General features: G+C 50.3%; 1 protein-coding gene and 1 long non-coding RNA gene across 2 annotated transcripts; one reads left to right on the forward strand and one right to left on the reverse strand.

Moving 5' to 3' along the window:
• The first annotated feature begins 8117 nt into the window (after window positions 1–8117).
• LOC120670361 (LRR receptor-like serine/threonine-protein kinase HSL2) lies at window positions 8118–12451 on the forward strand. Its single transcript, XM_039950442.1, has 2 exons — window positions 8118–10850; window positions 10943–12451. The coding sequence occupies exons 1-2, from the start codon at window positions 8207–8209 to the stop codon at window positions 11419–11421; spliced, it is 3123 nt and encodes a 1040-aa protein (XP_039806376.1). The 5' UTR covers window positions 8118–8206; the 3' UTR covers window positions 11422–12451.
• Window positions 12452–12513: 62 nt separating this feature from the next.
• On the reverse strand, window positions 12514–15594 carry LOC120670362. Its single transcript, XR_005673192.1, has 3 exons — window positions 15213–15594; window positions 13181–13877; window positions 12514–12791 (listed from the first exon to the last, which is right to left on the reverse strand). It is a non-coding gene; the product is annotated as an uncharacterized LOC120670362 (long non-coding RNA).
• Window positions 15595–16009: the final 415 nt, after the last annotated feature.

The raw sequence follows: 16009 nt of genomic DNA on the forward strand, positions 1-16009 counted from the left end.
CCCTCCTCGATGTTCACCGCAAGAACAGGCTGCGCGTCCTTCGGCGCCGGAGCCGAGTCCTTCAGAACATCGGCCGTCGAGGCAGCCCCCTTCGGCACGGGCGGCTTCGGAAGGTCCGCAGGCTTGGCCCCGGTCTTGACGAGGCTCTGAATCCTCCGGCGTTTTGTCGTACCTTCGGATGAACAATGAAGATTAATCAACGCTTTCGCCACCTCAACCCGACGGCCGGAACCGAAAAGCATGGTCCCGTACTCATCGCTAAGATCATAACGAGATCTAAAAAGCCTCCCTTCGGGAACTACAATCTCCCTGCCCACCGTCCCCATGAGCTCTTCCATAAATGAGGGCGTACCGCTATCGCCCGAAGAAACCTCTTCATCTTGCGCCTTTCTCTTGGCGCTCTCAGCCCGCGCAACTGAAACCTTCGTGCTCCAGGGTTTCCGTCCATGACCACGCCCTCACGTACCAGTAGCCCCGGAGCTCCCCTCCTCCTCCACCTTAGCCTTACCTCTGGATTTCGCCTCAGGGACCTCCGACCCTACGTTCCCTGGTGGCGTCATCCTTGGAACGGCGTTAGCTGGAACTGGCCGAAGCTCGTAAGCGACGCCCATCTCAGCTAGGCACCGGTTCAACCGAAGGTTCCCTCCGCACACCTCCACCAAACAATGGTACTCCTTTTTGTTCCATGGCCCCAGTATCTCCGCAGCCCGACGCTCTAGCTCGTCAACAATAACTTTGTCGCTGGCACCTTCGGGTCTCCGAAGCCCAAAAACCGGAGAAATCACATCGTACTTCAAACCAACAAAATGCTTGCACTCGAACCTCAACGGAGACCAGCCAGCAGCCAATGGCCAAACCTTGGCAGCCAGAAATTCCTTGACAGCATCCCTGCCACCACAAACTTGGCAAGCCGACATGAAAGCTTCCAGGCACGACTTGAAACCTGGCCCACGTTTGTTGAAGGCAGGTTGATAAACATGATCGAACAACTCAATATCCGAAGCAAGAAGATACTTCTCCTCGCTAGAACCTTTGGGATCAGGGAAGCCAATCTTCGCGTAAAACCAGCACCCCAACCAGTTCCCCTCCCACTTGTTCTTGTAAGCTGTCGAGAGCATAACCTTCAACAGGCCAGTCCTTTTATTCGGCTTACGAGGAACGAAGGTGCAGCAGCCATTCTGAACCTCACTAAGCTCGGCATCATCATCTACATATACCTTACGAGGCTGGCAGTGCAGCTGAAAAAGTCTGCAAAAGGCATCCACAGACACCTCCCCTCCGAAGCTCCGCACTACCCACAGAAATTTGGCCAATGTAACAATCCCGTTCGGAGTGAAATGATGTAGCTTTGCATTGAATGGCACCAAAAGCTTCGGCACAATTGGATCCATCGGAAGTCTAAGTCCCGCTGTAAAAAAATCCTTAAAGACCACAACCTCACCGGTCTCCGGTACAGGAATCAATTCTGCCCCCGGAGGACGACAAACCCCCTCGGCGAAATAGCCCTTCGTAACGTAGAAGTCTATCATGCTCCGAGATACGACAGATGGCTCGAAAAGCAGAGTCTTACGTTTCTCCGGAGCCATCAGTTCCGACACGTCCGCAGACACAGCAGAAAAGTTCTCGCTGGACTGCTGCTGCTGAGAAGGCTGCGAACCACCCGCCTCTCCTTCGGAAGCTGGACCAGACTCTGTACGGAGAACCGCCCTCTTAATGAATGTCATAACTACAAAAATAAATAAAAACAAAGCCAAATTAGAAACAAAGGCTCAAACAAACCTTCGATCAACCTCGCTATCTGTTTAGTGCGAGCCATGAGCCGCAAAGTTACTTACACCGAAGAAAACGAGCAGCTTCACCGCGCATGAAACCAGAACCTTCGGACAAAGCGCTTTATAGCAAAAAGCGACGAAGGAAAGCAAAGCTCGAGAGGGCACATGTTTTACCCCCCCCCCCCTCCGCTTATATAGGCGGTGAAAAGGAATAGTTCCAGCGGTAAAACCGAGGAGACGGCAGCCCAAGCGGTGCAATCGGAGAACGACACGTATACAACAAAAACCGACCGTTGCAGCCGACGGTTCGGGAGACGTTTTTCCTCGGGAGCTTCCCGAAGGTTACACGCAATCTTCTTTAATAACAAGGGTTCGGACCATCGGCTTCGGACCTCACCCTCGAGGGGCTACTGTTGGGGATTGGACCTTCGGGTCAAGCCCTCACCCTCAAAAATGCTCCATAACCTGTTTGCAGGGCCGCAACGAAATGGAGCCAAGCGTACCCGAAGGTACCGGATGAACTCTAAGAAGCGGAAGCTCAGAAACCATGACCTTCGGTCCGAAGGATATAACCTTCTGAAGGCCGAAGGCAACGAATGGCTGCACAGAGGCGCAAGCCCAAACATCAAGACCTTCGGACCGAAGGGTGCCACTTCCGTCGTGCCGAAGGTGGCAACCGGCCACCCGGAAGCATAAACTCGAAGATCAAGACCTTCGGGAAAAGATCCCACAACCGGGAACGAGGATGACGGCTGGTAGATCGAAGGAACCTCCATGACCCAAACTCCCGGAGGTACCCGAAGGTTGTCGTATCCTTCATCGGTTGAAGACATGTGAGCAAAACGTGAATATGTGAGAAGGTCGGATCTGTACACCTCCCGAATACGTGAGAAGGTCGGATTTGTAAACCTCTCACCTTGTAATTTTACCCTGGAACCGGCTAAGAGTGAGCTGTAAATGAGTTGGGAGGGGGCAATTTAGGAAAACTTGGCCGAGGGCTAGGGGTATAAATAGCCCCCTCACTCCACAGTGTAAAGGGTTGAATTTTCTGATTATTATTGGAGAGTTCGACACCTACTTTCATTGTCATCTTGCTTACTATTCATGCTCCCTGTCTGGGCATCTAAGAAGCAAAGATCCCAACAGTTTGTTTTCACAATATTTAAGCATTAAAGATCATTTTTTTCACTAGATAAATAATGATGGGATAAACAATTTTTTTGCCTTAGTTATTGTGCCCATCCCAAATAACACTATCATATGTGAATGGAGTGAGTATAGGTTTATGGCACGTATAGTGGCGAAATGGCCATAAATGTGTAACCAAATGAAAAGAACAATAACTAAAGCAAATTTTACAATAGCTATGCCTATAATACCTTAATGTGGGTCCCACTGGATCGTCAAACGACTTGCGGCCGCAGCCATCCGTGAGACACTAAAAGGCAACAAGTATTTGAGTTTATTTGCTTGAGGTGAGTTTATTTTTAAGTTGAATTTTTGGAGCATGGATTATAATGTTCATGTCCACAATGGTAAAAGGTGCATAAATATAGTAGCATTAAATAATTAAGGTCATCTTTTTCTCACCATTGTAGCTGCCATTATCTCTAAGGCTTCCTCCAAAGGTATGAGCTAGTATGTAGCTCTGAGCACTCTAAGAGACAACCCTTCCAATGATCTATCTCTTAGTACATAGCTCATAACATGAATGACCCCACACGTTATTTCCTTGCAATCTCGAAGTGCTGTGTACAAGACTATCTCTTGAACAAGAGATAGCTCTTTCCTCTTTCCTCCAAAGTAGTAGAAGAAAAAGAGGGAGGATGAGGTGGAGGTAAAAGAGGGCTTGTCCACCTCATTCTAGCTCCCTAATTTTCTAGGTTGCGTCCTCCACTAGAGATAGAGGTAATACGGGATAAAAACCATCCATACCAACGCTTTTAAAGTCATTTGAAAGTAACTTAGTGAAACCTATATCTACTGCTTAGAAAATAAGAACTTACATGTTCCACAATAGTTGGATTTCCATTCGGAGGTTTTTCGGATCTGAACGGGAATCCAGTTGATTTGATGCTCAACTATGTTATAAACATTATTGGCATGTGCGAGAACATGGCATTTCTGTCGTACTCGCTCCGTCCTGTAATATAAGACATTCTAGCAATTTTATGATAGATTAAGGGAGAGAAAGAAAGACACATGTACCCTCCAATAATTCTTAATTTATGAGCTGTAATTAAAGTTGTTCATAAGACTAAGCAGCAGAGGAAGGAATAATAAAGGTAAGTATGCAGTTAAGAGCTAAAGATAATTAAATGATTTCTATTAATACTTGTCCAAAACTTCTAGAATATCTTGTATTTGGTATAAATTTGGAACCCTTCAATATGTTTTTTTAGATTATGAAAAAGTCCGGCCTTGATCATTCACATGTGAATGACTACAACCAAAAGAATTACAAGAGTTCTTAAACTCTAATCCTCGAACGAAGGATTTCACAAATACAAGAAAGATGTAAAACAAAGCTAGAAGACTATAAGCTCAAATCTTCTTCTTCATTCTCCTTCATTCTCGCTTCAATCTTGCAATAAATTCACGCAAGATCAATCCATCACATCTCTCATCTACTGGGAATCTGGATTGTCTATTGCTTGCCGAATCCTTCTCGCAAATCTCCGTCTAGTGCATGGGTGTGAGGAGACAACAACATTGTCTTCAGGAAGATAGTGGCATCAAGAGATGCGACCAATGTCGACACCAGCATAATACCGGATAAGATTCCTCAACACAGTTTTCTGTACCACCAACACGGACTTGCAGCCAGGGTGGCGCATTGGCAAATCCTCCAACGAGGAAAGTAGCTCAAGGAGCATCACCTTTGCCGGCCGGCCTGAGGCCAGACTAGCATTTCTCCACGCATACTCCGGCAAGAATCCCATGGCACACCCATGGACCGCCGCGGGGTGACGCTGGGCAGCAGCAGGGCCTCACTGGCGGGGTGGAAGCACAGCCGGCGAGCCGATGAAGAAGCAGCAGGAAGATGGGGTGCCTGCCTAGACAGAGCAAGCAACATCAAAAGGCAAGGGTAGACGAAGCCTGAGCCCTCCGCTATCGGGCGACCACGGGTTGTCCCTCCGTGGACAGCAGCAGACCAACGCGGAGGTCCCCCGAGCGGATCGCGGGAGAAGCCCCACAGGCAAGGGAGCACCGGATCTGGGCGAGGTGTTGCCGGATCCAGGCAGGCGGCCCAAATCCGCTGGCCGCCCCCCTATCGCCGGCAGCACCACCAGAGAGGGAGGAAAAGGGGCGGAGCAATTGGATTGCCAGATTTGAACGGGGTCACCGGATCTGGCAAATGGATTGCCAGATTGACGAGCCCTGGCCCATAACGGCCGTCGCTGGGCGGCGGTGAGGAGGGCCGTCTGAGGAGGGAGGAGATGGGAGGTGAGCTCGAGGACTGCGTTGAGATGGGAACTCCCTGCCGCCACCGCCCTGGCACTCGCACGGACTTCCGGCGAGGTGCTCCGGCGGCGGAAAGGGCCAAAAGAAGGCGCGGGAGGCTTGGGGCAGCGGTGGCGCTGTTCTGCCTGAGTCGCCCTTGGCAGCGACGGGGCACTCTCAGGGAAACAGACCGGCAGGAGCGACCAGGATGGAGTACCAAAGCGAGAAAGAGGACTGCATTTTCAGCACAAATGCACACCAGAACAATAATGTGTGAACGCTCCTTTCCCAGGGTTCCATCAGGGTACATGTGGATCGACACAATTTAGCGGCCGGGGAGAGAGACCCCACTGTGAACTTCCCCTGCTGCGTGCCGGCAAACTTTGCCAGGAAACAAAGCTCCTTCCTGTTTTTGTCCTTAACATTTTCGTTGGCAACAGAAAGCTGAAATCAAAAGTCCCCCAAACCCAACCAGATGATTCGGGAGCAAGATCTCCCCCAAAGTCCCTATCACCGACCAAACGAGATCCCTTCACGTCATTGTTGTGACAAAGACATACTGCTCCAGGTTAGTAGCAAAGTTTCTTTTTTTTCTTTTCTTGATAATGAGTTTAGTACGTAGTAAAGTTAGCGAGGCCCTACAAATTAAACATGACGCGGGGCAGGACTGCAGCCTGCAGCAGCAACACAGAGGAGGCTGAGCTCATGAAGCTGGTATGGCTAGGCCAAGAGCCCAAGACGCCGCCGCCGTCCAACGAGCGCATAGGCAGCGGCGTGCAAATTTAAGGCAAACCTTCTCGGGGCGATCACCTGCTCCTCCACCTACTAGTGGAGAGTGCTCCACTCGACTCCAACTAGCCACCGCTTTGCTAGTGATGTTCCGATACAGTTCGCCGAGGTCAAACTGGCAAACTCCATGTAAAAAGGTTTAAAATTGAGCTATCAAAGTAAAACTTGAAACTTAAAAAAAAACAAAGTAAAACTTGCAAATGCATTTGGGCACGCATGTTACGTTCTAGTACTAGTACTAAGCTATGTGTTTTGTACTTCTGCATAATTTTATCCTTTCCGTAAAGGCTTTGTCGCTTTGATCCGTTGTTCTCTGTGCCTCTTGGTGAACTTCGAGACAATACCTAATCATCAAATTGCAGTGGTCACAATCCTCGTTTTCGCTTTAGTCAAACTTCTTCTCTTCACGATGCATTACATAGAAAAACAGAGTCGCATATGACAATGATGCTGACACGAAACAATATTTTTTGGCCTGTCGATAAGGCAGTGACATGACATGAGCCGTTTCGTTGCATACGGATGCACTGAATGGATGGTAGTGGATGGATGATGTTGCACCAAGGTCATGTTTACAAGGCAAGAATGGCACAGCAGTTTTGGAGATACCAACTGGCTCTTGCAAATCGTTCCGTCTACATATATGCATCCTAAACAAACTCTTCCGTGACTGAGATGCTCTTTGGACTTGATGCACACAAATGGATGGACCAGCAGCAAACAGCACGAGGCTGAATCTATAGTTGACCGTAAGCTCCAAAACTTACAGTCAATCCCACTCTAAATGCACGCCATCCTCCAGCCTCCCTCTGCTCTTTTCCCTTATCCTTTTCCATTTCCCTTTCCCTTTCCTCTGGATAGATCCAATGGGGAGCCCGATCGTCGCGCCGGGCGGTGGCGAGAGCGAGGCTGCTGCAGGGGCCAGCGGCCAGCTGCTAGAGCTTGAGGCACGCCTAGCGGTGGGCGGCGACGAGAGGCCGAGCGGCTATGGGCTGCAGAGGGGCGGCGACACGGGCGAATAGCTGCAAGGGAGAAACACAGCTTGCGGCTTCCACGGGCGACGCACAGTGGGGGAGAGGCGGCAGCGAGGAGCGCCGCCGGATCCATGCGGCCATTGGCAGTGGATGGGGCAGGGTTTTTTTGCTTTTTTCTTTAAAAAATTTTACCGAGAACTTTTTTTGTTTTTTTATTTTTGATGGAAAAAAGTTTTTACAAAACTTTTTACCTGATTTTTTTATTTTGGATGAAAAAGTTTTTTCTTAAAATTGTTTTCAATTTTTTCTCAAAACTTTCTCTTTTAAATTATCTCATCAGTTTTTCATTTCTCTCTAATTTTTTGATTAAAAAGTTCCTTCGAAAATTTGTTATCAGAAAATGACAAATAATTACTAGAAAAGATAAACTGTAGTGAGCCTCTCTCCTACAGTCGATTGTAAATTAGCTTGGCCTAGTAAACAACATAGTAGAGTATCCCGTGAAGCCCACATCTATACAGCCATACAGGCCTTAATCCGGAATGTCTCAGTGAAATCTAGACCTAAGGCATTATTAAAACCAAAAATCGATCGGATTCTTTATACTCCCTCCGTTCTAAACCATAAACCACTGCATAGTTTTTTAGTACACTTATATATGTATTATATTTATATATATTAAAAATTATGTATGTAGAAATATTAAAACCGGGAGAGGATGGGGTACTGGAAAAGTTGCCATGTGATAGATTCAGTTCTCAAGTGACTGCACACTAAAAGTCATCGACACTGTCCTAACTCCTATGGCTTGTTTGTAGCAGAGGAGCTATCAGTCATGGAGAATACACAATTGGGCAGTAGGCATGTGAAGGTGCAGTCATAACAATCAGACAGAAACACAAAAATGGAGCAGAAAACAAAATGGAAATACAATACTCCTACTATAACATGTAGGAGCAGTGAGGTGATTAGCTTGGTCGCCACTGCCAGACAGAACAACGAGTCGATTGGCATCCACCACCACCAACTGGTGCCCTTCTAACCCCACCACTAATCTACATGCGAAGACCGTTGACTCATTGACTGAATGACTCCGCCTTTTCACACGTATAACAGGCACGCACCCCCGTTCGTCACTCTCACGGGCTCACTCCCTCCTCCCCTCCCCACCTCAGCTGCTCGGCAGCTCAGCTCAGCTCACCGCCTAGGAAGCTTCCAAGTAAAATAATGTCAGGCTCCTCCGCATGCCGCCGCTTCCCCGTGCTTCTCGTCCTCCTCTTCCTCGTCCTCGCTGGCGAGGGCCGCTCCCAGCCCGCTGGCGCGGGCGCCGGCGACCGGGACACTCTGCTCGCCGTCAAAAAGGATTGGGGCAGCCCCCCGCAGCTCGCGTCCTGGGACCCCGCCGCCACCCCCGACCACTGCAACTGGACCGGCGTCACCTGCGCCACCGGCGGCGGCGGCGGGGCCGTCACGGGAATCACCCTGTCCGGCCTCCACCTCACCGGCTCCGTCCCGGCGTCCGTCTGCGCGCTCAAGAGCCTCGCCCGCCTCGACCTCTCCTACAACAACCTCACCAGCGCCTTCCCCGCCGCGGCGCTCTACGCCTGCGCGGGGCTCCGCTTCCTCGACCTCTCCAACAACCAGCTCTCGGGGGTCCTCCCCGGCGACATCGACAGCCTCTCGCCGGCGATGGAGCATCTCAACCTCTCCACCAACGGCTTCGCCGGCGAGGTGCCGCCCGCGGTGGCGAGGCTCGCGGCGCTCAGGTCCCTGCTGCTCGACACCAACCGCTTCACGGGCGCGTACCCGGCGGCCGGGATAAGCGGGCTCGCCGGGCTCGAGGTCCTCACGCTGGCCGACAACGCGTTCGCGCCGGGGCCCGTGCCCGCGGAGTTCGCCCAGCTCACCAACCTCACCTACCTCTGGATGGACAGAATGAACCTCACCGGGGAGATCCCGGAGGCCTTCTCCAGCCTCACGGAGCTCACGGTGTTCTCCCTGGCGTCCAACGAGCTCACCGGCTTGGTCCCCGCGTGGGTGCTGCAGCACGGGAAGCTTCAGAAGCTCTACCTCTTCGACAACAGCCTCTCCGGCGAGCTGCCGCGCAACGTCACGGCGGTGAACCTGGTTGAGCTTGACCTGTCGTCGAACCAGCTCACCGGAGAGATTCCGGAGGGCTTCGGGAAGCTCAAGAACCTCGGCTTGCTGTTTCTTTACAAAAACCAGCTTACCAGCACAATCCCAGCGAGCATTGGGCTGCTAACGCAGCTCAAGGACGTCCGGTTATTCAACAACCGGCTCTCCGGCGAGCTCCCGCCGGAGCTCGGCAAGCACTCGCCGCTCGGCAACCTCGAGGTGGGCAACAACAACCTCTCCGGCCCGCTGCGGGAGGCGCTCTGCGCCAACGGGGGGCTCTACGACATCGTCGCCTTCAACAACAGCTTCTCCGGCGAGTTCCCGGCGAAGCTCGGCGTCTGCGTCACGATAAACAATCTCATGCTCTACAACAACCGCTTCTCCGGCGACTTCCCGGCGAAGATATGGTCGTTCCCGAAGCTGACCACGGTGATGATCCAGAACAACAGCTTCACCGGCACGCTGCCGTCAGAGATCTCCCCCAACATCTCACGGATTGAGATGGGATACAACATGTTCTCCGGCTCCGTCCCCGTGCTGGCAACGGGGCTCAAGGTGTTCCACGCGGAGAACAACCGGCTGGCCGGCGAATTTCCCTCTGACATGAGCAAGCTCGCCAACCTTACTGATCTGTCGGCGCCCGGCAACCGGATCACCGGCTCCATTCCGGCATCGATCAACCTGCTTCAGAAGCTCAATACACTGGACCTGAGCGGCAACCGGATCTCCGGCGCGATACCGCCGGCGAGCCTCGGGACGCTCCCAGCACTGACGACGCTCGATCTGTCCGACAACCTGCTCACCGGCGGCATCCCGTCAGACATAAGCAACCTGATCAACTCGCTCAACCTGTCGTCGAACCAGCTCACCGGCGAGGTGCCGGTTCTGCTCCAGATCGCGGCGTATGACCGCAGCTTCCTCGGCAACCCGGGGCTGTGCGCGAGGCCAGGCCCGGACACGAATCTCCCGGCGTGCCGAGGCGGCGGCGGAGGCGCCCACGACGAGCTGTCCATGGGCCTGATCATCCTCTTCGCGATGCTCGCCGGCATCGTCCTCGTCGGCAGCGTCGGCATCGCCTGGCTGCTCTTCCGGCGCCGGAAGGAGAGCCACGAGGTGACGGACTGGAAGATGACGGCCTTCACCCAGCTGGACTTCGCCGAGTCGGACGTGCTGAGCAACATCCGCGAGGAGAACGTGATCGGCAGCGGCGGGTCCGGGAAGGTGTACCGCATCCACCTCGGCGGCGACGAGGAGGGCGGCGGCGGCGGCCGGATGGTGGCCGTCAAGAGGATCTGGAACTCGAGGAAGGTGGACGAGAAGCTGGACAAGGAGTTCGAGTCGGAGGTGAAGGTGCTGGGCAGCATCCGGCACAACAACATCGTCAAGCTGCTCTGCTGCATCTCCAGCCAGGAGGCCAAGCTGCTGGTCTACGAGTACATGGAGAACGGCAGCCTCGACCGGTGGCTGCACCACCGCGACCGCGAGGGCGCGCCGGCGCCGCTGGACTGGCCGACGAGGCTGGCCATTGCCGTCGACGCCGCCAAGGGGCTCAGCTACATGCACCACGACTGCACCCAGCCGATCGTTCACCGCGACGTCAAGTCCAGCAACATCCTGCTCGACCCGGACTTCCAGGCCAAGATCGCCGACTTCGGGCTCGCCCGGATCCTCGTCAAGTCCGGCGAGCCGGAGTCCGTCTCCGCCATCGGCGGCACATTCGGGTACATGGCTCCAGGTAACAAAACGCAAAATTGAGTTGCCAGTCACTTCAATTTGTGTGAATCTTTCATCTGCAATGCTAATCATCTGTGTGTCACGATCCTGCAGAGTATGGGTACAGGCCAAAGGTGAATGAGAAGGTGGACGTCTACAGCTTCGGCGTCGTCCTGCTCGAGCTGACCACCGGCAAGGTCGCCAACGACAGCGGCGCCGACATGTGCCTGGCGGAGTGGGCGTGGCGGCGGTACCAGAAAGGCGCCCCGTTCGACGACGTCGTCGACGAGGCCATCCGGGAGCCGGCGTACGTGCCGGACATCCTGTCTGTGTTCACCATGGGCGTCATCTGCACGGGGGAGAACCCGCTGACGCGGCCGTCCATGAAGGAGGTCCTGCACCAGCTCATCCGGTGCGAGCAGATCGCCGCCGAGGCGGAGGCGTGCCAGGCGGGCTACGAGGGCGGCGGCGCGCCGCTGCTCGAGCCGAGGAAGAAAGGCAGCCGGCGGCGGAGCATGTCGGACTCCGGCCGGTGGAACGGCGGCGACGACGACGACGAGGACAGCGGCAACTTCGTGGTCCGCGTCGTGTAGCCAGACGCCCGCCGGCCGGCTTTACAACAAGTACGGGGAAATTCAGGTGCTCCCGAGTGTTCATAGCTCTGCTGCAAGCTCTTCCATGGCAGAATTTCGGCTCTGCCGGCCAGGCAGGTGAAGAAGCCCGGTCCGCCATGATCATGGTGCAAGGACGAACAACGAAGTACAGTACTTATAAATCATCAAGGAGGCTGTAAATTAGCAGCAAATAAAACCAAAAGGCGAACTCCAATCACAGAAGAACGAAGTTCTGGGTGGAGATGTTGGATTCTTGGATCGGCACAAAGGACTTGTTTGGTTCGTGACCACACTTAACAAGCGCCGATAATACACCATGTGTCCATTTTGGCTGGCAATAAGCCATTTTCAGCATTAACTGATAGCTAGTTCTAAGGAAGCAAACGGCGTGATGCAAATTGTATGTGCAGGATCCTGACCTGCTTTTCAGTTCTCTACTTTGGGGCACTTTTGGAGGTTTCAGAAAACTGGAGACCGCACAATCTCTGGAAAAAGAACAATGAGTGGGAGGCTTATCTGCAACTGTACTGCATGCTGAAATAAAGCCATGCTGACATAGGAAGCAAATTTGCCTTGTGATTTGTAAGGACTGTGACGCGTGACACACTTTTTTCAAAGTGGGGAAGGTTGTGATGCAGAAAGAACAAATCTGGTGTCCGGCATGAAATGGAAAAAACTGAACAAGGGACAAGAAACAATGGGCATGAGCTGGAAAATGCAACACGACATTTGGAGGATTTCAGTAAGCCGGCAGATTTATTTGGGTCTCTACACTCTAGTATTACTCTTCATCCTGGTGCCAAACATTATTAGGAAACGTGGCCTGGATGTGATGTAGATCTCTGTGCAGTGATTGCTTCATTCGTGCCCACTCAAAAATATGTCCATAGTTCTTTTTTTTTTGAAGAAATTGTGTCCATAGTTCTGACATAGCAAGAGATGTGTTTAAATAATCTCAAATGTAAACTGCGCAGTACCAAATACCAATACTAGGAATATACTTCAGTGAGTTTGATTTCATTTAAATTTCCGAACTTCCTGGGATTCTTCAATTTGTTTTGCACCCCATACGACCAAACTTCAATGTCATATACTCCAGAGTTTACAGTTACATTCTCAAAACAAGAAAAAGAATCAGAAAGAAAAAAAAAAGGTTTGCCAGTAGCTGCATTATACTTGAGCCACCATACTCCACTGAATCTCCCTAAAACTAACAGATATGCAACTATTACTTTTCTGGGTACTTGTACCCAGCTGATCAGTACCAATCACCTTTCATCTCCTCCCCGCCATGTCATTCTGTTTTTTTAATACTCCCATAGCTGTTCCTTGCTACAAGCATCTGCAATCTGGAAGAAACAACACACACAAGAAAAATGTTATGACTTAATCTCCTTTATGATGACTGAATTTTAGGATGTTTTTGTGCGTGAATGTATTTGTGAAGTATAGTAGAGTAAAAAAGACACTTCTTTTGTGAACTGCTTTAATATTTCTTGGATAGCAGACATTTACAGATCTATTATTAGTTTGGAAAACATTGCCAAGCATTTAGGGTTATCCATCCTACATGTTCATCTTAATTATTTGCCATTTGTAACTCTTAGTTGTAGGCTGTGATGATCAAATCACAGCTTGGAAAAGAAAAGACAAGGGCTGTTTTGATTGGCTTAAAACCATATAAAGAAGACTTCTGTATACTGAAAATAAGTTCCTGCAATATGGATACATGGCTTACTACTAGATTGAAGCTCCGCGGATAAACACCAATGTTGCATTGTGCTTCCTAACTTCAGGAAAACTTGGAGGACTAGAAAAACTGACTCAAGAGCTACCTTGGCTTGCTGGTGCTTCTCAAGGCCTGGAATGGAAGAAGCTTGACTGGAGTTCCTGATGGGTACAGGGTACTGTTGTGTGTTTTGTATGTGTGTCGCGTGCTTGTATTTTAGCTAGAATGCAGTGCTGCCTAGTCTCTCACTTAGCCAATTTATAGTGCAATAGCTTTAGACGTTGGAAAATAGAAACATAGCTTGATCTTACATATACATGACATATAGTAGTAATTCTAAGTTAATAGCATCACTTTTTTACATGAGCAGGCCATCACAATATTCATGAGCATCACAATATTCATGAGCATCAGCTGATAAACAAGAAAAATCTATCACTAAGTCAACAGGCCATCACATAGTAAGTACATGATATATATTTTCTAGAAATTTAGACAAATCAATCTATGAGAAAGTACCAAGTTTCAGCCGATACAAATGGTAGAACAACATTCATTCAGCTGATGCAAGAGACATAATTTAGAAAGGACAGTTTTATGTGTGCTACAAATTTAGAAGCCAGCTAAAATACTATACACTCTGACGATAGTAGGCATAGATACAAAGCTAGTCGACTCCTTCAAGAAGCCTCTGGTTGGTAGACATCTGCAATTAGATGAATAATAATGGAGTCACTGCTGAAAATGGTTTAGAAAAATGATCAGGTAAAGCTTGCAAGTTATATCTGACCATGTTAAAGAATAGGTAATTCAAAGAAAGCATATATATTTTTACATCTATAAGCTGCAAAGGTCAGCAACTCAAGTAAATATGGGCAAGTAATTTTGTTAACAAACCACTCAAGCAAGTGTCCGTTATTCCCAGAATCTGTATGCACAGTGAATGTGGAGCCACATTCTGTGCATCAATAGCTACATTCCAGATTTTTGTCTTTTTTCTTCTTTTCTATAGCAAACCAAAGAAACCAGAGAAACAATCATTATTTAACAAATCCATCACTTTGCACATTTCAAACCATCTATGATCTATATGTTATTCAGATAAAAAGAGACCCTGTACAATATAGTTACTACATTGTCAGGGAGAGCAATCATCATGAGTTCAATTCCAAAGTCCCAAGATTTTACATTCCTAATATATCTAAGGCTAAGAAATCAGCAGGAATTCCTCTACCTCTCATGACAAATTGCACACACTGCAAGCACAACCCTGATTAAGGCACTAACTAATTTGTGATGCCATAGGTTAGGCATTAGTAGATTTTGGTTCAGTTGTCATACAGTTGAAAACATTTGGAACAAGGAGAAAATCAAGGCACTAACTATTTTGTGATGGCATAGGTTGGACACTGCATTAAGCTTCCCATGTGACTGAAGAAAACAAACATAGAGGCACAGACTGATTGGAGCAGGGAAAGAAATACACATAAGACAAACTCATCCAGGTCACTCTGTACCATGCTTGATATTTCAAATAGCTCAGCTGTTAGTATTCCTACAATATTCAGTAAAAAGAAACCTCATGAACATCTTTGCTAAATACTATCATCATGAAAATAAATCAACTTGCTGTACACAGCCACCAACATTATATCATGCCAAGTTGGAACTTGCAGTCACCTCAATGACACCTCTATGATTGGCAAAAACTACCCAAAAGTAATGAAAGAGGAAAGCATTAGAGAAAGGAACATACCCCAGATTAGTTCGTACTGAAACTAAAACACAAGTACTAGAGATGTATAGTGTGTGTGCCACTATACATTATCAGATTGTCATTGGTATTGCTGCAAGGAATAATTCAATAATTCCTACAGCACTATCACATCGTTGCAGCAAAGCACAATTAAACTTTGCAAGAATCAACTGATTTGCTTTGTGTGCTCGTCGGAGGTCATGTTTTCTAGCAGGTGCTAGTAGGGGTACGCATGCATAGCAGACGGGATTGGGCAGGGTCGGAGGGGAGCTCGAGGAGACGCACCTTCTGCGGGAGAGGCGCCGACGGGGGTGGAGGGCCATCGGTGAGGACGGCCGACGAGAAGGGAGGCCGGCGGGAAGGGCGGCCTGCTCGATCCGCCACAAATCTAGCAAGAAGATGAATGGGTGAGCCCGTGTGGAAAAGGAGGACTGGGGAGGGGTGATGCGGAGGAGATGGAGGAGGGCCTGCGGGACGGGCAGAAGTGGCGATGGCCGCCGGCGGCGGCGGAGGGGTTTCCGGAGGGGTGGGGGGCGAACGACGAGGATGGAGCGGCCGAGGAGAAGAGGCGGCGGCGCCTGGACGTGGAGGTGGAGGGGCGGCGGGCCGGACGTGGAGGTGGAGGGGCGGCGGGCCGGACGCAGAGGTGGAGGTGGAGGGCGCGCCGTTTCGCTCGCGACGGGGAAGCACCGCCCGATGTCGTGAGGTGTGGAGGGGGTGTTTGCCCCGCGGAAAACGGCGGGCTCGGGCAGGCCAGCCCGCTAGTGTGGGGTTCCAAACGGCAGGGGAATGTGGCCCGGCCATAATTCGCGTGGGCTTCCGTCCCCGGGAAAAGGGCCAGGTTCATGAGAGTTTTGGGCTTCCAAATTAGCCCTTAGCGACAAGTAATGACGTTCCAATGGGTTAATTTTTTATATGAATCGTGTGTATTGCTGAATTTGGCCCATCTTAATGGCCTACTCTGAATTAGCCCATTCATAAATAGGTCACGGATTTAATTCAAATAAAAATAGGCCACGGTATTGATGTCTAAGCCACATTATCACAATTTTCCACATCATCGGCCGCGTCAGCGCCTCATC

This window comes from Panicum virgatum, chromosome 4N, assembly GCF_016808335.1.
Source record: "Panicum virgatum strain AP13 chromosome 4N, P.virgatum_v5, whole genome shotgun sequence".
Lineage (NCBI taxonomy): Eukaryota > Viridiplantae > Streptophyta > Magnoliopsida > Poales > Poaceae > Panicum > Panicum virgatum.